This window comes from Gallus gallus, chromosome 1, assembly GCF_016699485.2.
Source record: "Gallus gallus isolate bGalGal1 chromosome 1, bGalGal1.mat.broiler.GRCg7b, whole genome shotgun sequence".
In the NCBI taxonomy this organism is placed as follows: Eukaryota; Metazoa; Chordata; class Aves; order Galliformes; family Phasianidae; genus Gallus; species Gallus gallus.
The window spans coordinates 18,999,930-19,022,743 of record NC_052532.1 but is presented as its reverse complement, the minus strand read 5'-3'; the positions used below and the strand labels follow the sequence as shown (position 1 = coordinate 19,022,743).

The window sequence follows — 22,814 nt, the reverse complement described above, 5'->3', positions numbered from 1 at the left end:
AAAGCACGCGACACCCTCCAAACTCTGTGAGCACTGCAATACAGCCGGCGGCTGCTGTCAGCACTGCCTCAGAGCAGACCTGGAAGTTACAGAAGACATCTTTAAGTGAAACCACGGCGTCCGAAGTGAGAACGAGAGGAGCAAGCATTGAAGTTAAGCCGCGCACTTTCTCCACACGTACCAACAGCGGCTCTGCCTAAGGAGGACGGGGCTGGGAGCCCCGCACGGCGCAGGAAGAGATGCGCTGCTTACGCCGCGGCTGAGGTCACCTCCTCCGTCCCCTCGTGTATCGGAGAAACGCTTTCAGGACCACCCGGCCCTCCCGTGCAGCCCGGGCCCCGCTCCGCGCTCCCGCAGGGGCTGCCCCCGCCCCGGGGCCATCTGGGACGGGGCCGACGGCGGCCGCATGGTCCCGGCGCCTCCCATCCCCGCCAGGGCCCGGCTCTCGCGGCCTCTCACAGGGCCGGGCCAGGTGGGAGGGGTGCCGCCGACCCGGCAGGCCCGCACAAAGCCGACGGCTCCGCGGGGACCCCGGGTTGGACGGGGGGGTGGCATGGCCCTGCGGGTCCCCGGAGAGCGGCGCCCCCCTCCGCAGCCCGGCCTGCCGGAGCCCCCTCCCAGGGCCCCGCAGACAATGGAGCCCGCACCGCCGGCCTACTCCCCGCTTCCTGCCCGCCGCACGCCCCCTGCCCGCCCTGCCGCCGCTGTCCCGCGGGCGCTCCCGGGCGGGACGGGGCGCTCCCGAGCCCGGGACTCGGGGCCGCGGCCCGCAGGCACCGGGGCCGCGGAGGCAGAGAGCGGGCGGCGGCGGGCAGCGGGGCGGGGAGAGCCGGGGAGCCGGAGCGCCCTGCCCCTTCCCGGTGCCAGAACGGGGCCACTCACCTCCCCGGGCGGCCGCCGCAGGGAAAGCCGGAGGTCGCCGCTGCCGCCGCCGCCCGGCCGGGCCCGAAGGAGTTAAAAGGAAGGGCCGGGCGGGCCCGTCCCATTCATTAGCTGGGCGCTTTGTCTCCAGCCGCCGCCGCCGCCGCGGCGCTGAGCAGGCTGCCCCGGCTCGGCCGCCACAGGGCGCGCTGCGCAGGCGCCGGGCGCGGGGGGCGGCCCCGCACCGTCGAGCGGCGGCACGCACGACGCACAACATGTCATCCGCCGGGCCGCAAAATGGCTGCCCCCGGAGCCGTGGCGGGCGGCGTCGTTGTCGTCATCCGGATCCGGGCAGCGGGACACGGCCGTCTCCTCTGGGTCCCGAGGGGCGGCTGTGGCTTTAAGGCTGGCTTGGGGTCGGGGCCGGCCGGGGGTTGCTGGGGCTGCGGCTCGTCCCAGCTTCCGGCTGAGGCAGCCGGTGCTTCGCAGCGCGCTCGGCGGCGGCCGCCGCAGTGGGACTCGGACCCGCTGCAGGCCCGGCCGGGTGGGCGGTTCCGGCCCGCAGCACGCACGCTGAGTGGGTGGGCGCCGCCGACCTGAGCGGAGTTCTCTCCTGTTTCGGGGGATTTAATGGCTGCTGTGCGTATTTGTTTTTTAAGTTCTGCGTGTTTGTAGTCTGATAGCCGCTACGCATTTGTCTCTGCGTAGCTGTGTGTGTAGCTCTGCCTGCTGCCCGCTACCTGCGTCAGGGCGCCTCACGACGTTTGGATGGGATCGCCTCCATAGCACAGGGAGAGCTGCTCAGGGTCAGGGCTGTGCGCTGTGTCGGTTCCAGCTGAGCAGCAGTACTCTACGTGTTTGCCATCTGGCGTTCTCCTGGGTAACGCCCTGCTGCTGCCCTCCTGCCCGAGAACTGCCGAGGCCGTCAGGGCATTGGGTGAGCTATGCTTCTCTGACAGGGTGGGAGCGATCTGTGGTGATGTGCTGTTTTCTAATGCATGTTGTTCTATAGAGGCCGATAAAGCTGTGATGTGGTGAGGCTTGAACATTTGTTGTCGAATTCCTGGTGGCAGTCTTAGATGGCTACTGCTTTGACTTCAGCGCCATTGATCGGAATACAGGCAGGAGAAAAGCAGTAGCAACAGTAATGGTAAGATGCTGCTCTTTAAAACTAATTTAAGACTGTTGAGAGGAAGAAGCTTTTTCACTCCAGCCAGTGTGTTTAAGCAAGTACATGTTTCTTGATCTGAGGTGTCTTTATCAGATAACTGATTTTTTTTTTTAATTGAACAGATGTAGTCAGAAATGTTTTATTGGCCATATATCGATATATTGGGGGGAAAAGGAAAAACAGCAGATCAGCTGATCCCTTTTTGATTTGGAATAGTGGAGCTCTTGAACATCTTTACTATACCGCTCGTATGGCTGTACTTCTATAGCATTTCGGTACCTAAAGGATGATTTTCGTAAAGTAAATGAGCTGTTGCAGCTGATGCTTCCTTTGGAGGTCTCTTGCAAAGTCTTTTCATTCATGCTGCTTAGACTTGCAACAAAGTAAGTATGAAGAGTGTGTGGTAACAGCTCTTCATTCCATGTTCATTCCTCTTATAACTGACAGCAGTTCAACTGTACTGGTAATATAGAATATCGAGGGCAAAGTGATTTAAGGCAAAGTTACTCTGACTTGCCTTGTTTTCCATGATACAACAGTGCATCTATATGGCAACAGCTGTCTAAACATAGAATTTTGTCTTGGCCAGATTAATCAGATGGTCTCAATGAAAGATACATGGGAACTTAGCTAAAAATGCTCTTACTACTAGTCTGTTAACTGATAATGTGGTGATTACTTAACATGCAATATTAATAAATAGAAATATATCTTCTAAAAAAAACCCATCTCTTAATGAAATAAAAGTGTAGCAGTGTTGAATTTTACTTGGAATTTTGTAGTTACTTTCAACATGCCATGAGAGGCATATGAATATGTGACAGCTTTACTTTTGTAATGGCTATGACTTTCAAGAGTTTCCAATTTATAGGTGAAGAATAAAAATGTACAGTAAACTTAGGAAACCCCTTTTATGCACTTTCCACTGCTTCCATCAGCATTTTTTCTGAACCTCTTCATTTTTTCATACAGCCTATTATGAAAATGTCAGTAAGAGTTAATGAAAGTTGAAGTTAATGCAAGTTGATAATTTCTTTAAATTCTAAGTTACTGATAACCAGTCAGTGTGTAGACATATATGTTGTCTGGGTGAAATGGATGCAACTTTTCTCTGTTTTACAAAAATATACTGAAAGTTCAAAAAAAAAAAAAAAGTCAGTCTCAACAGTCTGAGCAAACTGGGACTAGAAAAACTCCTCACAAGCTATAAATTAATGTGAAGAATAAAACAAAGAGGTGATGGTGATCTGATGACATGACTGCAAGGAAAGAAAGCAACTGCAGTTCCTGGGGAGGGCTCCAGACTGCCGGCTTGTGGTGGGTGTTGCAGCAGTGCTGTAGTGCTAGTCTGAGGCTGCGGATTCTCCATAAAGCATGCAGTCAGGTGTAAATGTGCAAGAAAAGGTGATCCATTGACAAGGTAGATATTAAAGTCTGTGCGAGGCATCTTGACAGTAAGTAACTAAAATTCTTCTTTAACATCAGAGTATTTTTCCACCTTTATTTGTTGTGTAAGTTTTTCTGTTTCAGATATTGTGAATAAATGTCTTTATTTGCACTTTTAACTTAACACAACATGAATTAAAAGTGATCTGGTATTAAATGAATATCTGAAATTCATTTCTCAGTCCCTGGAGTAAACTGCAGAATACCTAGCTCCCCGATATGTTTTGTGGAATGTCGTAAATCAAAGAGCATGCTCTCAAAGAAGCTGTGTGGATTCTCCAGAGAATGGGTGTTACAGGTTCAGAAAACAAGGAAATGTTACTACAGTAACCGTAAGTAAGTAGCTCTTTGTCACTGTCAATACAAGGGAAGCCATAATAAAAGCTTAAAATTTTTTGGTGACTACATGACAGCTTAATGTCCACTTCTACTGTGACAGAACATGAATATTCCTTAAATGTATCTGTTTCTCTGTCAATATTTTGTTAGAAGTTATGAGATGATTGTAGAGATTCAGTTGCTGCAGACAGAGCTTTGTATTCTGTGGTTCCAGAGTCTCTCCAGCCACTGAGCTATTCTTGAGTTTCTCATCCACGGTAGTAGTGATAACATTGATAGTGCAATGATAAATTAATGTAGTTCTGTTTTCCTGAGTTTGTTTACTACTGGAGACGCTTTACCAGTATGCCAGCACGTTATACTAGTGTTGGGAGCAATAACCATTTTGCTGCTGTTACCTTGTTTTAGCATAATTATCTCTAAAATTGTTTCCATAAGCTTATTTAATATCCAAATCACTCAAACCTTTAATTTCATCATAAACAACTTATATATCAGTGATGCATTTTCCATATGAAATCATTAAGACAAAAAACATACTAAATTGTAATTCTTAAGTTGAGCACTGAGATAATATATTAAAGAAAACATTTATTTATTTATTTGCTTGCTTGCTTGCTTGCTTGCATAGACTACATCCTCTTCCAGGACTCTGTGTAGACAGTGGTGACTCAAAATCAAAACCTTAAGATGAAGATCAGTAGTACTAAATTCAGAAGTCCAATTTAGTATCACAAGGGTATGGTTTCTAAGAACACTTAACATAAGGGAGTGCTTATATATTTACCATACATACTCCATTAACTTCAGTGGGCACTCGGCTATACTTATCGTATCCAAGCTGTCAAGCTGGATAATCAGAAAAGAAAGAGTGAACGATTACACGGTGGCTCTGGGCAACTTTAAGCAATATTCACTGCCAAAACCATGATGCCTTTGTGCTTTGCTGTTAATTACCTAATTTGTTGTAAACATCTGGCTAATCTCTATCATCTTGGATTAATGGCACATCAGCAATGTAAGTCTGTAATTTTGGCAAGGAGTTGTATGTATGACAGGATATTCACAGGACTTATTTATGCTTGGCCTTTGTGTGGGGTGAGAATGATGCTGGAATGCATCTATCAGGAATGCTCCAGTTGAAGATCCTACTTTTGTGGTGTGGGTTTTTGTTTTGTGTTGGTTTTTTTTGCATCTTCAGATTCTCCTATATGAGGCCATATTATATACCAGGACTGATTTGTATATATGTGATTTTGGAAGATCTCTATGAACAATAGAAAGATGCATCAGGTGCTGGCCAAGGTAGCCATGTCTGAGACAAGGCAAAGAAAACCTGCTCATTATTGCTTGTTTGTTATCTCATACAAACAAGTATCAGATTTCTCTGAACACGGCATATCTTTCTTTGGATTTTTTTGTTTTTTGTTTTTTTTTTTTTCTGAAACTATGAGCTGTTTTTCTTGTTTGTTAGTGTTTGTATGTATGTCATGTATTGAGTCATGACTGACTTTTCATTTTTTCTTCCCTGGATTTTGATGTTGCCTTGCTTTGTAGCCCTTCCCCACGTAACTGAGGAGACAGGGCTTTAATTCTGAATGAGCTCATCTATTTTGGGATTACTTCAGCAGTAAATGACTAGGGATTCTCACAGCAATGCTTCCTCCACTGCATACTGTCTTAATCATCTGCAGACCAGGTCTGTCTTCCAGAATGAATGAGGAAGAGGTAGTAAACTAATTAAGACTGGATTTGTCTCATTGCTGATTGAGTTTTAATTTAATTATAAGAGAGCTGAAGTATTAACTCAGTGTAAACACTGGATTCTTTCTTGGAGGTATACCTTCATGAGTGACCTAACTTGGAACAGTGCTCAAAATTTGTGCTTTGTTACATGTTAAGAGTTTGATACTGACAGCAAGAAATTAGAAATAAAGTAACTCTGAGGGATTTCTTAAATTAAGTTTCTAAGTTATCAAACTTGATGGAGGCAGTGAGCAAGATTTCTTTCTTTGAATAAAAACTGAATCCAAGATGCAGGAGAGGAACAGGGAGTAGAAAAGGGTTGTGAGAAATTAAGAATATGTATGTAGTCATACTGTTTACATGGACTGTGCTTGCTTAAATTTACTCAAGTTCATGTTAAATGAAAAATCTTCCAAAACCCAAATCTGATGAGAACAAGCATCAAAAATGATGATTGGTTTGAGAAATACGTTGTGCCATGTCTTTGTTTGCAAAGCACTTTTTTTTCTTCTCTGTTGCTGCTTTTTGATATACATTTGCTTAAATTGTGCTCATCTGGTTGTGCAGTGAGGTAGTTCAGGGGGCTAAAAGAGAAAGTCCTTCATCTGTTTATGAAGGGTTACTAGGATGGTAGTTACCATTTGGCAAGGATAACTTCCTAAAAAGACTTTTGCAGGCAAAGTTACTGTACAGAATATATTGAAGGTGATAGTCAGTAAACACAAGGAGTTGAATAGTTAATGCTGACAAGGCAATGAATGACAGGAGAGATGGAGTAATAATATTTTCTTGTATAGGGTTCAATCTGCTTTTTTATAAATAACAGTATCATTATATGTGAGTGCAAAGAATTTTGCTCAAAAGGTTGGGATTTCTTTGTGTGCTTTTTGTTTTTTATAATCAGCTTTAAAAAGCATCATAGCTTTCAGTATTTCTTCTCCTGCTCTCAATTTTACCTCAAAGCAATCCTGAAATTTCAGCAATGTGGTTGATGTGAGTTCTATGGCTATCTGTCCTGATTCATGAAGGATACATGTGTTGTATCGTCTTCACTGAGCACATTACTATTCTGCTATTTAGACAATGTATGGATAAGCAAATGGATAAGCCCTGTGCTTTTGGTGCATCATTCTGTGAAAATAGAAATTACTCTGATTTATTTTTTGTGAAGTGTAACACATATAAGCTTTAACACATATCTTAATACTGTTGTTTTTTTTTTTTCCTCATCTTTGCAGCGTCTGCAGGAGTGCATTCAAGCCCCATCTTCCTTCCATCATTCAAAGGTTATGAGCACATTTTGCAGAGAGCCTTATAACTGCAAAATCCCAAAGGTATGTGATGTTAAAGGAGTCAAGACAGCAGAAGGATAAAGAAGGAAGAAAGTAGGTTTCCCTGTCAATTGTGCCTCTCCAAAGACTGTTTAACATATTGTTCTCATTGCAAGTGACAGGCTACAAACCTATTCTTGCTGTAGGTGACTCTAAGCTGTAGTCTGTCCAAATGCTTAAATGGAAACAAGGTAAGGACCTTTGCATAGCAGCTGTACAGCCTAAAGACCACTCTGTCAGATGGTCTTTAAGTATTATCTGTAGATAACATTCCACAGGACTGCTTAGCAAGTCACAGAGCTATTAGCAAGCAGTGATGTAGCTTGAGTTCTGGTGGAGCTCAGATGATAAAACGGCTCAGTCTTTTATCAGTACTGTAAGAGGCACTGACAGAGAGTGCAGTCTGTTTTGAAATTCATTTCAGAGTTTAGATCACCCCGAACTCTTCTGGAGAAATAAAGGGTCTCCTTATCAATTTTATAAAGAACCGCTTTCTTTCCAAGGAAGAGAAAGATGATGCATATAGAACATAAGTTAGTGAGGCCAAAAGAAACAAAAACTTTTTCTGTAAAAGTTAGTGAACACAGATGAACACCTATATTATTTCATCTTAACTCACCCTTTGTCAAAACATGTCCAGAGTCTTTGGGATCAAAGGAATTAAAAAGAAAAGGCATGCTTCTTCTTAGTCAAAGAACAGAGAAGATATTCACTAATCCTCTAGTGGTAAAAAGGCTCAAGGCTTTTCTTCCATATTTAAAGATAAAAGGTTCATCCTTTTTTTTGGAATTGTCGTCTAGGGCTTTTGACCATAAATCCCACTCGATCTTGTACAAAACAGAAATATGTCTTTCTGCTGAAGTATTTTTGATACCTAGTGGATGGATAGGATACATATGTGATGCATAGGATACATGGATTTGTCTTTCAGTTGAGTAGTTCCCAAAGATTAGCTAACAGAGATGCAGGGAAACTGTACCACTTCGTAGACTGAGGGTAAATGTAGGTTTATCAGCTTGTTGCTGTAACATGTCTTGTAATACGGTGGAGCATCCTATCCACAGTGTATGCTATCCAGGCTTCTGAGGTCTGGGAACAACCTTTTCTTTGACAGCAGCTGGCCCTGCACAGTAATGCTCCTTGAGTAATTTGTCAGTGCCATAACCAATGAGGTAAGTGAAATGGAAAAAGATGTCCCTGCAGGATATGAGGAACCATAGTAATGTTGTATATTACTAGACAGTATTCCAGGGAGAATATTAATTATGTATTGGTGAGTGTGAAAAGTAAACCGTATGGTGGGGAAGCCAGGCTTTGGAAGCTTTATATGGATGGTTTGGTTTGCAGAATTATTCATAGCTGTTGCAAGTCTTAGAAACGTTAGGCAGAATTGTCATGATAGGATGAGGACCCACACACATATGTTATGGCAGTCCAAAATCTATTTCAAGATTCTTGCAGGTTCTAAAGAATACGTGGAGTGGAATCCGGCTCTTTTTTTTTTTTTCATTTTAGCAGCCTGCTGTTTATACAGGGAAGGGAGTATAGAGTCGAGTTCTATCCAGTGAAGAATAGTACCACTGCCAAGATTTAAGTGCAGCGGCAAGCCTGAGTTGGTCTCTTTTAATCTGGTACAAAGATGTTACTCTGCAGGTGATATACTTGATCAGTGTAGCAATGTCTCAAAACTTGATTCTGCAAGAGAAGAGGATGACAAAGCCTTTATGTTTATGAGATGAACAGCCTTTATGTTTATGTGATTCCTTCACTTGAAATATTTCTCTTGAGAATTTGTTAACTAGCACAGGTGAAAGCTGGTAAGCAGAAGATATTCTATCTGTGAAAATCTTTCTCACAGAGCAAGTCAGCAGTGGCAACTTGAATCAAAACCTGATGCTGCCAAGCAGGGGTGTGAAGACTGTGATGGAGTAGGACCAAAACCACAGACTCACTGAGCTAGTGCCAAAGAAAGGCTGTGAGGGTCTTCCTGCTCTCTGAACCTTTATCTTTTTGCTTGAAATTATGTGGCATCCCGTTAAAGTTGTTTCCTCCTTTTCCAAAAATGGAATGAATACTATTTTGAGGCACTACATATCACTAGTGAGATGGAGCAGGCAGGGAAACAAATCTTTGAGATTATAGAAGTATGTGCTCAGGACTTGTCAAATATACCAGATAATACTGTGCATTGTTGCATTTTGAAAGAATATGAGCTAACCTACTGGTATTTAACATTGAGGATCCTGATCTGGTAGGCTCTAATGTCAGTGAGAGGTGGTTCATGTCAGGCTTGTTAGGATCTTTGTGCTGTTGCTGTGAAGCAGTGTATCAAGATTACGTGCATTCTGTGTAAGAGCCTAGATGGTCTATAGGAGAAGTTCTCATACCTCACTCATTCCTGAGGATAATTAAGAGTATCAAGAGCAGTGATGAACCCTGCCTGTAAGTTATTAATTTGAGGTGGAGTTACCATCTTCAGCACAGGCACTAGGAAATGAAGTTCAGCAGTCCTTTGAAACTGAAGAGAATCTCAGGATCCTGGAGGCCTTTCTGTATTATGCTAAAGTAGATTAGAAGCCTCTCATTTCAGATCTGTTAGGAGATCGAGTCCTGGCACTGTAACACATCATTCTGATCAATGCAAGCTGTGGTATAAGTCCTTGATCAATAGGTCATGGGAATCAATGATGCCTCTATAATGAAATGATTTTGGAAGTACTGCTTCCTGGTTTTATCAGCATGAAGTTTCAGACATGACACCTTATGGTTACCAAACATGCCCTACGTATAGAACAGGGAGAGCTGGAAGACAAATCTCAAGAAAGTCACATAAATAGAATACTGGAGAATAAAGCGTAAGGTCAGACAGCGGAAGGATAGTTAAATGGAACAAATACATGTATGGAACGCTGTCTTATTGAAGGGATGTGCAGCTATGGAATGCTGTAATATACCTGGCAGAAAAAAGAAACTGGAAGAGTGCCAGACTGACTTGTGCATCAGACATAGGGAGAGTATGGATGCCATCAAGCTCTGTGGAAAGCTTGTCTCCAGTTGTAAAGCATTTGTACAGCTGCAGGACAGATACACATATGGATTATCACTTAAAAGATGAAAAAAACATGTTTTCTATCATAGATGGAGTTTTATTATACTTATTATTAGCTTCTTGACAGTATTTATCATTTCTAGTCATTTTTACAACTGGACTGTGCACTAACATATACGATTTAGAGCACTGCTTCCTATTTAGTATTTCAAGCTGAATTCCACTGCAACTTCACTCATTTCAACTGATGTGCTGTAAAATTTCTGAGACTGGTGGTATGTAAGTGACATAACCAGAGAGCAATTCCTTAAAAGCAGTACACAAACAACCAGATGACCTATACAGTTTATCCAGTCTTTGTGGGTTTTTTGGTTGTGTTTTTTTTTTTTTTTTTTTTTAATTGAGCAATTGAAGTTACTGGGTCAGTTTGATCCTAAAAATTTTATCTAGGTTGAGTGCAGTACTCAAATGTTGGCTGCTGTAAGCTCCTGCTTTGCTAGAGATCAGCCCAGTGGATGGTGCCTGATAGGGAAAAATGAGTTGGAAGATACTGATGCTGCCTATTGTACAGAATTTCCTGAAATAAGTGATGCAAGCTCTCTGGACCTTGATGGACTTTCCACAAGTAAGTAATGAAAGGTGTTTCTATTTCTGATCTAGGCATAAATTTACTGTTGGACTGAGTGCTGCTGGGGGAGGCAAACAGCAGTGGTAGAAACAGGGTGAGAAAGAGTTAGGAGGTTATTCTGAAGGAGGCATTCAGTAATGGTCGCTACAGAGGGGCAGCAAAGACCATACCCACTCTTTGCTGCTTTCTTTCCTACTGCACACAGGACCTGTTCTGTGTGATGGGCAAACACAAGTGTTGGTCCCAGGCCTGGCTGGCTCAAAAGGGGTTCTTTGAGCGTGCGGGTGCAGCTGTCCTGGGGACACCCACAGCAAAATCCTTCACATCTCCAGTAAGGCTATAATGGTTCTCCTAAAAATGATACATAATAACAAAGGGCAGCCTTTGCAGGGAGAGCTACAGATGACACAACTGTACTTGACCAAAATGTAAGGTTGTTATCGTTACCCAAAAGCAGAAGTATGACCCAGACACCCCCTGAGAGCAGACTGAAACGAATTTTCTAAGCTCGAGCTTGAACTTTGCCCAAAGAAATAATAAATACCGATTACTCGTAGTTTGGAGACCTGGTTTTGCAGCCCTGACCTCCGCCCTGCTTCTCCCTCCTTTCACCGTTTGCTGTCGTTTAAATACCCCTGCGCTGAGGCGCTCCGGTGCCGCCAGCGCGAGTCCTGCCCGCAGCCCTGGGCCGCGAATTGCCAACCCGTCCCCTGAGGCGCAGCGCTGCCGCTTCCCGCCCCGTGCCGCCCGGTGCCTCCGCCAGGCCCCGCGCCGCGCTCCGCCATGGAGGGGCGGGGACGGGGGGAGCGGCGGCGCAGGCCCCGCCCGGCGGCGGCAGCAGCGGCGGCGGCAGCGGCGGGGCTGGGCGGTGCCTGGCGCCCTCACGTCCCTTCCCTCTCCCTCCCCCCCCCGTCGGCGCAGCGCTGTGGTGAAGCCGCATTGTTTGTGCCGAGGGGGGAGGGGAGCTGCCGAGCCCGGGGAGCCGAGCGGCGAGCCCGCAGCCGGACCGCGACCTGCGCCGCGCCTCACGAATGCGCTGTGCCCGGCGGCGGCAGCAGCCCCGTACCCAGCGCCGGGTACCCGCCGCCGCGGGCAGCGCGGCCCCTTCAGCGCCCGCTCGCCCGCCCGCGGACGCCGGACGCGGGAGCAGGCGGCAGCAGCGCCGGCGGGACCGCCGCCATTAGACCGGCCGCAGCGTCGGGCGCAGAGGCGGAGCGGGAGGTCTGTCAGCCGCGCTCCGCGGCTCCCACAACGTGAGTGAAGCCGGGCGGGCGGCGTGGCGGCCGAGACGGCCGGTCGGTCCGGAGGCGGGGGGGAAGGAGAGGAAGGGCGGCGGGGCCGGGCCCGGCGCAGGGGGACGGCGCGGAGGGCGAGCGGCCGTGGGCGAGGCGGCGCGGGGGGAAGCGGAGCGCGGCGCTCTGGGGGAGGCGCCGCTGGAGCTGTTTTGTCAGCCGCCATATTGTGGGCCGAGTATTTTCGCGGAGGGGAGGGAGGCGACTGTTGGGAAGGGCTGAGATGATGGGCCCGGGCAGGAACCATCCTCCCGGGGGCCGGGAGGGGGGAACGCCGGGGCCGGGCAGGAACCATCGGGCGCGGAGGGGTGTGTGTGCGCTGTGGGCTGCCTGGGCGTGGGCAGGAAGTGCTCGCGCAGGAGCCGGCGGGGGCGGGCCGTGGGCGGCCCCGCGCGGGGCGGCCGTGTGGCTGTGGGGCGGACAGGGCCGGGCAGCGGCTGCGGCGGGACTGCTGGCGGGATGCGGGAGGCACACAGCCTGTGCTGCCTTCCCCGGGCAGAGCTGAGCTGAGCCGCCGCGCTGCGGACGTCAATTCTTTGTGTTCCCCTGAGGGCAGTGCTCCTGCCCCGCCGCTCTGCCGTGGGTGGTGTCTTCCGCGTGTGCTGTAAGCGGTGTTTGCCTATCCGGCCTCATTGTCTGGGACTAAAGAACATTCCTGTGTCTTTCTCTTTACAATGGTCTGCATGAAAGTGTCCATTGAGAATGGCATTCCCTTTTCCTTTGAGCAGGGGATGCAGGGACCCGAAGCAATTGGTTTGAAGAGGAGGAACGTAACTGGGACAAAAATTGTGAAAGGAATTTGATCAGAAGCGTGCGCTGTTGTACTTTTCCCGTTGGCTTTAGCTCTCCTGCTCCTTAATAAAAAATATTTTGGCCTCCTACCACGCATTCTGCACAAACAGCTGTCTGCGTGCACTCTTGTTGGCGAGGGGGAGCAGCTGATGGAGCCCTGAGAGGGGAGCTGCAAACTTTCCTGTTTGATCTCTGTTCTGAGAGGCAGAAAAGCGCTAACAAGAATCGCCTCCTTTTGCTGAAGGTGTGATATTGTCAGTATAGAATGGAGCTGATGTCATAGTCAGAGTGTTCTTCAAACTTCTATGCATGGTCGTCATTCCTGCGGGCCTGCAGGGTGTTGGAAAGGGTGAGGGAAGGTGTCTGTTAATTAACAAGGAAAAGCAAAGCAATTGCTGATCGTGAATTCCGTATGCAGAAATGCAGTCATCCTCCAGAATATTCACGGGACATTTGCAAGTACTCTGTTCTTTGGGGGAGGATGAAAGATAAAAAGCTACCACTTCTTTGGCTTCTGGGACATTGAAGTTAATCATGCTTAAGTTTTTATGAAATGAAGCCAGATTAGTACCAATTCCAATTCTGTGTTTGCTCTGTTACAGTTTGTATGGTATCCCTTCTCCCAGCAAATTATCATTTGCTTTGTGAATTAGCTTTATTTATAGATGAGTGTTACAAGGAAGATGCTTAGATGATGGCTCAATCATTTTTTTAGTATTCTGATTCATACAGTTTGACATTTATGACAGTAATTCTAAGCAAGAATGTGCTTTAAAATATTTTCTTCCTGTTCTTGTTGCCTTCTTGCAGCCATGCTTAAGAATTTCAGGAAGAGAGAGAGAGAGAGCTTGGAAATCTAGCTTTCCACTCCTTCCCCTCCCCCCCACCCCCCTTTAATTCTGGGCTATGCTCGATAATTAAATGTGGGCAAATAAGTACAGTTTTTTGTTTCTGAAGGCTACCTTCCATCTCTCCCTCAGTAATTAGTTCAAAACTGCCCTCATGGACATCTTGGCTGGTTGTGTGTCTGTTCATGGTTGTAGGGAGAGATACTCTAAAAGAAAACACAGACCTTTACATCTACACAAAATTGAAGTTAAATGTGAGGTAAACATAATCCAATTGATCTGTTTTTTGTTGTTGTTGTTGGCTAAATGCAAGACAGGTACCAAAATATACCATAAAATGCAACCACACTGACATGAGTGGGTTGCTGTACATTTACACATCAGTGTGTTTGACCTGAAAAATCTTCATTCATGCTGATAAACAAATGAGAGTCACTGTGTTATCTTTCACCTCTGCGTTACAACATCTGTTTTGAAACTGTGGAAACTAACTTCTAATTTCAGATAAATTATCGTTTCTAGTTTCTGAATCTTTTATAATAGTATTAGGGGATTGAACTTTTTCTGCGGTTAAAAAAACCAGTCTAACTTAATCCTATGTTTTTGAATGGAATTAAACTATTAAGTATTTCTTTCACGCTTGTTTGAAGCGGTGGTGGAATCTTTTTATTCGTCTCTTGTTCATAAGGACGATCAGAAAAATGTGATGATTATGCGCTGGCTTTTGAGCTTGTGCTATAAAAATAAGTAATAAGAATTAAGAGGTACCTATATAGAAGTCAGATCTGTGAGTAAGGTACTTAACTCACACATGAATAACAGGGATAGTGTAGATGCATTTTTTTAATTTCTTGGGAAAAGAAGACTGATTTGTGAGAGCAGATAGATAAGACTCTCTAAAGGGCTACTTTAAATGTTAGCTGCCTGCATTATCTCGCCCTCCATTAAAGTAAATTCCTTCAGGACTTTGAGAGTAGACTTGTTGAAAGTGGCATTACAGACTGACCAAAAAAAAAAAAAAGTGTTTTGTGTGTCAGCCATTCTGGTCGTTGCTGTTTTCTTCGTGAAGTAATTATACTGCTCTGACAATAATCATACCTTGAGCTCTTGCTCTTTTGACATGTTAATGTGAGTAGAATTATTTTGACTAATAAAAGACATGAAGTGCAGAATTTCTGATTGATGAGAATTAAAATGGTAAGGCCGTAATAATAGTTTAAGCAGTTCATTAAAAATCAAGCTTGTTTTCTTAGTGATTTATCAGGGGGAGAAAAGGTGAAAGATAAAAGAGCATTGTAGACTTGACATTAATGGTTCTATAATATTTTTCAAACTTGATAGAAAAAGAAATGTCTTAAAGGGTGTAAGCATGGAAGCTCTCAGTTAGGATTTTTGTAATCAAATTGAGTTCCCGTCCTAATTACGGTGTTTCATAGGGAGGAAAAAAGCTGGGTTTTTTTGGTATGGTGTGTGTAACAGAGGCTGACCTTATTCCAATGAGTGTCTTGAAACTTGAAAGTTACGTCAATTTCATTTTATAAAGAGCTTGGATTTGGATTGAAAGACTGGAAGTTATTTACCTACTCTTTTTGCTATGAGGAAAACTATGAGAACAGGTTGAGGGATGAGGGTGTGTGTCTGTGTACGTGCACACACAGCTGCACATTTTGTATGTTTTCATTATAAATCAAATCTGCTTTACAAGTTATTTCCTAACTGTGGTCCACATTTCTCCATCTTTACTTGTGAGTTGAATTCTGTTCTTGTCATTCTGTGCATATCACTATATTTGAAAGTTTTTGACACTGAATGGGATTCAGCCTACTCATGTGGGAGTTAGATAAAAGAATAAAACGTACATTGAGAATAACTTTCTGGTTATGGAGATGTTGTAATTCTTAAATACAGAAATTGTTTCTGTGGATATGTAGTTAGGTAAAGAATATAGACTCAAAAGAATTTTATTTTAAGAAAGCTTTGTCAACTTTGGAGGTATGCATGTTTTTCTAGCTCTAAGAATGGATGTAATAAAGGAGTTGTTATTATGATCTTCAAATTGCATGGGATAAAGTTGTGGGAAAACATACTTTTCTTCCAGGATTATGTCAGTTCTTCTAGAGGTGAGATCTGGAGGAAAAAAGTTTCAGGCTGTTGAAAAAAAACCTGCACATACTCAGCAAATGGAAATACTGTATTAAAGATTTTCCTACAGTGTAACAGTTATCATTTTTGTCTGAGCCTTTCTTATTATTTTCTTATTAAGAGTTGTTACAGTTAGCTCTTCTGAAGCATTTTTATATTATTATGGACTGTGTATAGCTGTGCTTACTTAGATAAGCTAGGTTGTTTTTTTATTATTTTGTTTCCTTTTCCAAAAGGTTGGATAGATAGTTTGGGGCCATAGAACTGAAGTTGCTTCTTACTATAATAAAACTAATCTTCTTAAATAAATTTTCAGAGTTCATAATTTTAACTGGTGCTCTCGTTTTAGGGAAACATTACCAAATGAGGAGAAAAGGAAGATGTCATCGAGTATCGACAACAAGGCATTCCTCTTCCCCATGCAGTATTAAGCACTCCCCCACACGAGAAACCTTGACGTACGCTCAAGCTCAAAGAATGGTCGAAATAGAAATTGAAGGTCGCCTACATAGGATCAGTATCTTTGATCCTTTAGAGATTATATTAGAAGATGATCTTACAGCCCAGGAAATGAGTGAATGCAACAGCAATAAAGAAAATAGTGAAAGACCACCAGTTTGTCTAAGAAGCAAACGGCATAAAAATAACAAAGTGAAAAAGAAAAATGAAGCTCTTCCGAGCTCACATGGCGTACCTGCTACAACAGCTCCTCTTCCAGAACCAAAAGTACGGATTGTTGAATACAGTCCCCCTTCAGCTCCTCGGAGACCTCCGGTTTATTATAAATTCATTGAGAAGTCAGCAGAAGAACTTGATAATGAAGTCGAATATGACATGGATGAGGAAGATTATGCGTGGTTAGAAATAATTAATGAAAAGCGGAAAAGTGATGGAGTGTCAGTTGTTTCCCAAAACATGTTTGAATTCCTTATGGATAGGTTTGAGAAAGAGTCTTATTGTGAGAACCAAAAACAGGGTGATCATCAGTCTTTAATTGATGAAGACGCGGTATGTTGTATATGCATGGATGGTGAATGTCAGAACAGCAATGTAATCCTGTTTTGTGATATGTGTAATTTAGCAGTACATCAGGAATGCTATGGGGTGCCATATATACCCGAGGGCCAGTGGCTCTGCAGACACTGTCTGCAGTCCCGTTCTCGGCCTGTAGACTGTGTGCTGTGCCCAAACAAGGGAGGTGCCTTTAAAAAGACTGATGATGATCGTTGGGGACATGTTGTGTGTGCTTTGTGGATTCCAGAGGTTGGATTTGCCAATACAGTTTTTATTGAGCCAATTGATGGTGTCAGGAACATTCCCCCAGCCAGATGGAAGTTAACGTGCTACCTCTGTAAACAGAAGGGTGTTGGTGCCTGCATCCAGTGCCACAAAGCAAACTGCTATACTGCATTCCATGTGACATGTGCTCAAAAGGCTGGTCTGTATATGAAAATGGAACCTGTGAAAGAACTGACCGGCAGTGGGACAACATTCTCTGTAAAAAAGACTGCCTATTGTGATGTACATACTCCACCAGGTTGCATACGGAGACCTCTAAATATTTATGGAGAAGCTGAAATCAAAAACGGTGTTTGTAGAAAGGAGGGATCAGTCAGAACTGCTAGGTCTACATCAAAAGTCAGAAAAAAGACAAAAAAAGCCAAGAAAACAGTTGTTGAACCCTGTACAGTTATGCCAACCGTATCTGCTCCTTATATCCCCCCCCAGAGGTAAGCAAACCGTCAAAGTGGGAGAAACCTTTACTTAATTCATCTGTTTAATTTTAAGCCAATGCTTTTAGATGGAGGCTTAAAAGTTTTTGTCTGTTTCTTCTATGTCTTTCTTAAAGATCATGCTCAGAAGATTAATGTAAATTATGTATGTTGCACTTCAGTGATAGTATGTTAAAACTGCCATAACTTCTTTAAAGGAATTAGTAAGAGGTCTGCCTTGTTTTCAGAACTCCCCTTCCCCCCCCCCCCCCTTTTCTTTTTTTTGTCAGACCAAATCATGTTGTGTGCTCTGTTGTTGTCTGCCGTACTTCTGAAAATTAACCACAGAATTCAAAATAGCTTATGTACTTGACCTCAATTTTAAAAAGCCAAGCTCAAAGTTAACTATGTTTATAAGCTGATAATCTGAACTTCTTCTGCTAACTTAAGAGTTCCAAAATGAAAATCAGATTTGCATGTATAGGGTTTTAATACTGTTTTTATCTTACCTAACTTATATATAAGCATTTACTGTATGATCTACACAGGTACAAAAAAAGCCTTCCAAAAAGTATTTTCCTTGTGGTACAAAATAATTTCTCAGGAGGTTTTTCCTCTGTCTTCATTTACTTTTTGCAAATGCAGTAGCATTTATGAAGATTTGGGTGAATTTGGTACCCCTCATACATTAGCTAATGCAATCTTTGTTGTCTAACCCAACATGGATGTGCTCTCCCACACAACCATGCTAGCAAATCTGTAGTCCCATAACTTCAGTACAGTTTCTCTTGTTGAACAAAAACTAATGTGTGTGCAAGAGTTTTAATCTGGACACCGTTTGCTTATGAATTTATCTTTGTAAGAACTTCTGCTGTTTCTTTTATTAGTGTATTGCAGTTTTCACAGAAGCTGTTACTTAAGTGCAAAATGTAAACATCAGAGCTGAAGATGTCCTTTATGTTTAACGTGCCATATTTTTATATTTTAGCAGTGATGATCAGGGGGCTGGCAGATGGCTCTAGATCTGGTGAGGCTAGTGAAGTGATGCTTGAATGAAAAAGCAGGAATGTTTTAAAGTCTGTTTTCGTACATAATTAACAGAATTGGAACAGAGTAATGGTTTTTGAATGCTTTTTATTTCGGGAGTTAAAGATTTTTGGAATGAATTTTGATTAAATTAGCTACATTGTAGTTCAAAAGAGCAGTGTCATCTCACTTCAGATTTCTTTCACTTAAACTGAGTGAGTTATAATGCATTTCAGCAGTGGAAATATATGTTTATGGGATTTGAGCAATGGAATAAAGCTCTGGGTTAGAAAAATACAGTTTTGGCTCTGCTGAGCATTTCAGACATAATATACTGTACTGAGAAGTGTTAAATTGGACTTTTGGGACTAAAATCAAGTTTGTCATTATTATTTGTTTTGTTTTCAGCATCTACTACAGTAGTATATTTGTTTACCCTTGAGTTAAATTAGTACTGAATTTAATAACTGTACATTAAAAAGTTTCTCAGTAGAGGCACCAGTTCCATGTGCAGGTTAATCGTCTACAAGGCTATTAAGATACTATAAATAAATCATGCTTTTTGAAAGCTGGCTACCAAGTGTCAGGTAGTGAACATTTAAAAACTAGTTACATTAATCTAAACAGCGTTTTGAGATGACAGTCCTTTCCTGTAAAAAGAACTACTAATGTTTGTAGGTACTTACTGACTAATTATGTCAGTCTTTAGCTCCTGTGTGATGTTTACAGACATCATCAGATGATTGCTCTGTTCTGTGTCGTGCTTTACTTGGTAAAAATGAATTATTTTTGTTAAGCAATGCACCAATGAAGGGCTTAAGTTGACAGTTAGCAACAGATATTGTTATATGAACTAATACTGTTGTCCATGGGAGAAAGTTTATAAAAAGAATTTGCCTTTAACTCAATGAAGACCATCCTGATTTTTATTTTTTGTCTTCTTGCCAATAGAAAGAACATGGACTAAATGAGAGTTGAGAATTGGAATGTGTATTCTTAGTTGTAGCTTTGGCAATTCTTCCCACAGATAACTTTTGTTAGAGTCAGACCCTGACACTGAAGGGATGCCATCATCAGATTTTTTTTAAGTGTTTTTAGTTGCCAGGAACAGATGTATAAAGACTGTTGATTTCTAAATTTCTTTCTGCTGAGAGATTCCATGTATGTTCAGATTTGTGTTACTGCATACATGGATATTTTAATTTGTTGAGATAATACATTTTAATGATGCTTTCTATCAGGAATGTAAAACAAACAAAAAAACACCCATAGTTTAAAACTGTTTTAGTTTTTAATTTTGTTATAAGTTTATTGTCTTCACGCAAGAAGACTCTTTCTTAAATATTTTTTTATAAGAATACACTTAGTCCTGGAAAACTAATATCTGAATTAAAAGCAAAATAGAAATGGGCACATGAAAAGGTGAATTTTACTTTCCTTTCCCAACTCTCAGTTGTCCAATTTTTTTTTTTTTTTTTTCCGTTGTTGTTGTTGTCTAGAAAAGCTGTGATTTTGATGTGGAGTTAATTGCGCACCTATATACTAATAACAAATTATTTTGAACATTTTGCATCTGTCTTCATTTAAATTGTACCTTTAATCTATTCTTAAATATGTTGATCTTTTTTTTCTTTCCTTGGAGTTGGAATGTGATTTGCCTTTCCAGAAAACTTTTAAGAAGAGCAATTAAACTATTCACATTCAGAGAAGAAACATACATGCTCCAACTTTAAACACTGGTGCCTTTTTTTTTTCCTAAAAAAATAGAAATGAACCTTGTTCTTTACATCTGTGAAGACTGAGGAATGCCTGGGGAGGTGTTTGGTTTGGTTTACTTTCTTCATCATTAATATCTAGACTACATGTGTCCATGGCTGGTTCTTTAGAGATAGTAGCCGCAGTAGTACATAAATGCTCATTTGAACACACCTGCTTGGAGAAACTCCTGTTGCCATTTATGTTTAGTTGAAGGTAGTAGGAATATATTTTGTTTCTTTATCTGTATAGTGAATGTACATCAAAAACTGAACATTTTACTAACACAGTTTTAGTAATTCTGTTCTCTGAAATACCTGTGTTCATTTTAAGAAATGTTAAAAATAATGTTGTAAAAAAGTATCATCGTTTCTACACAATTTTTTTGTAACGTGTGAATTTCTGTATCTACTTCTCTGTTCCTTAGATTCTGCTTTGAGTGCCTTTGAGACCTGTATTCTTTCCGGTTACCACTGTTTCTTAGCAAATGTTGTGCTTGAAACTGTTCACTGTCAAATTATATAGGTAGTATCATGCCTTGGTTATTTGTAATCTAATTATACGGCCTTTCAGACTGTCATCTGTGAACTACTGAGCATAGCATCGGAAGGTCTTAAATGACAATAATAGGAGATGAATGCTCGCTTCCGCTCTCTTTTTTTATTTCTGGGCATCCATTTATCATCTTGTACCTCAGTTTTTCAGGATGTCTGTACTTAAGTGTGTGCTTCCAAAGATGCAGTGTGTCATGTTGGAGCATTGAGGTGCATTCATTACTTGCCTCTTAGTAAGTTGCTTAGCACTTGGAGTAGACCACTGGGAAATTTCCTGGATGGACATGATTTGCATCTGGCCTTCCTGGCTATGTAAGTGTTCTCCTTCTTTAGTCAGAGATTCAGTTCAATTCTTCTTTAAATATGAAGTATTGAATTGTCGATTATGCCGTACAGACAGTACTTGGCACATTGGCACAGTAGTCGGAGTGCAGGCTTCCTGCGGCCACCAGCTGATCTGTCTGGAAGCAGTAGCAGATGGGTTTTGCACTGAATATGTGCAGGGTTCATACTTTGCTGATGATATGTGGTGGTTGAATTTCACATAGTTAGATAAATGAATCTTTTTTTTTCTTCTCCCCCCCCCTCCCCATTAAGTATGAAAAGTGTTTTCTTTATGTTTCAGGTCTAAAACGTAAAAGATAGGAAATCCTGACTTTTACAGTTGAGTTGACAATCTAAGACTTGCTTCCTGTTTGTTTGAGTTACCTTATACTGGCTCTGTACTCCTTTTCTTGTGAATTGTTCCTCCTGTTGCTGGCTATCATTGTCCTTTATAATAGCTGCCTTACCCTGTGAATATCTTGCAGTTTTTCACAGTGAACATTACAATGTTTCTCTTATTCTTGAGCGCTAGATTCTGTAGTAGAAATAACATCATTTTGGTGTAATCACTTGACCTTGTGTTGTTAAAGAGGCGTCTAAGATGTGATTGTTTTATGCAAAACAAAGTCAGTATTAGTATTTGTGTCCTTGAAGAAATGTTGTATAACTAGAATTTTGTGGGCATATACTTGAAGGAAAAGTAAATAAAATACTGAACCTTCAGTATTTTGGAAACGCACTGAGACCCTGTGTAATCTGCATCATTAAAATAACATTTATGCAGGTATTTTATTAAGTAGAAGCAGATAGTTAGAAGTATATAGATGCTTTCATTTTTAGTTTCTGTTTCTGCGTGATACATATGTAGTGTCTGAAGTTAAGAAAGCATTTGAAATGCTGTACTTGCACTGGGTGCAGAAAGTAAGCACAAGAATCACTGCTTCAGTAATAGGCAGGAACAAGGCATTAGACTTGCTTTTCATGTGTGTCATTTGTGTTACATCATACTGTTAAAAATTTTGTGATCGTAGGTGAGCAGATAACTGAGAGGAAAGATTAAAATGCTAAAAATGTTTTCAAACTCTTTTTATAAGTTATCATTTATATGTTTCATATTACCTGAGTTTTCTGTGTGTCTGCTGTGATTAAAAAGCGTGTTGTTCCTGGTAGTAAAAATAGATTTCCATTGCTGTATATATCAATTCAGAAACAGTATTTTTTTTGTTGTTATTGTTTCATAATTTATCCAGTAGAACTTCTTAACAAATAATGTAATGTTGTCATGGTATACTAGTCACAGGAATCTTTGTGGCCTCTAAAATGAAACATGGACCAGAAAAATAACTGAAGAGAGAGTGGTGAAACATAGTGTAACCAGAAGGGAGCATTTATGTTTGAGATAGTGTCAGTTTATATTCATGGATGTTGCTTCTTAATCATGTATTGGTGTGAGAGTTTCTGGGTTTTAGTGCATTGGTTTTCTCTGCCTTCTAAAAGTTTCTAAGCACAGGGACAAGAATAAGAAACACTACTTAAAGTTCAACATTAGAAAAAGCATTGAGTAATACTTGGAGAATCAGTGTTGCAACAAAATTGAAGCCATATAAATCCAGATATCTGTTAGCCATTTATACTTGAATATATGTGTGTATATATTTTCACACAGTGATGTGGAAATAGTTACTTTAATTATAGGAGAACATGATGTCACCTTATGGCTGTAGCTAATAATTATGTGGTGGAACCACTTAGGTGTAAAGCAGAAGGGGATACTAGCAATTGTCATTCCCTTCGCTGT

General features: G+C 42.1%; 2 protein-coding genes across 13 annotated transcripts in view; one reads left to right on the top strand and one right to left on the bottom strand.

Annotated features, from left to right (window-relative positions):
* Positions 1-11,736, bottom strand: part of ZBED4 (zinc finger BED-type containing 4) — a 35,031-nt gene extending 23,295 nt beyond the window's left edge. Inside the window, exon 1 of one of the 4 annotated variants that reach the window (XM_040687769.2) lies at positions 1,602-11,736. The gene's annotated coding sequence lies outside the window, so the exon portion shown is untranslated. Of the gene's footprint in view, positions 1-181; positions 380-882; positions 1,084-1,601 lie in introns of those variants that run through there. The other 3 variants (XM_015272867.4, NM_001397243.1, XM_015272777.4) reach the window with 3 other exon arrangements.
* The window catches only part of BRD1 (bromodomain containing 1), a 69,915-nt gene continuing 48,242 nt past the window's right edge, over positions 1,142-22,814 (top strand). For 5 of the 9 annotated variants that reach the window (XM_025147466.3, XM_025147462.3, XM_025147458.3 and 2 more), the window contains exons 1-2: positions 11,483-11,824; positions 15,995-17,375. In XM_025147466.3, coding sequence (XP_025003234.1) covers positions 16,009-17,375 — 1,367 coding nt within the window. In that variant the 5' untranslated portion in view covers positions 11,483-11,824; positions 15,995-16,008. Of the gene's footprint in view, positions 3,815-6,801; positions 6,898-11,482; positions 11,825-12,540; positions 13,005-15,994; positions 17,376-22,814 lie in introns of those variants that run through there. The other 4 variants (XM_046933943.1, XM_046933925.1, XM_040686756.2 and 1 more) reach the window with 4 other exon arrangements.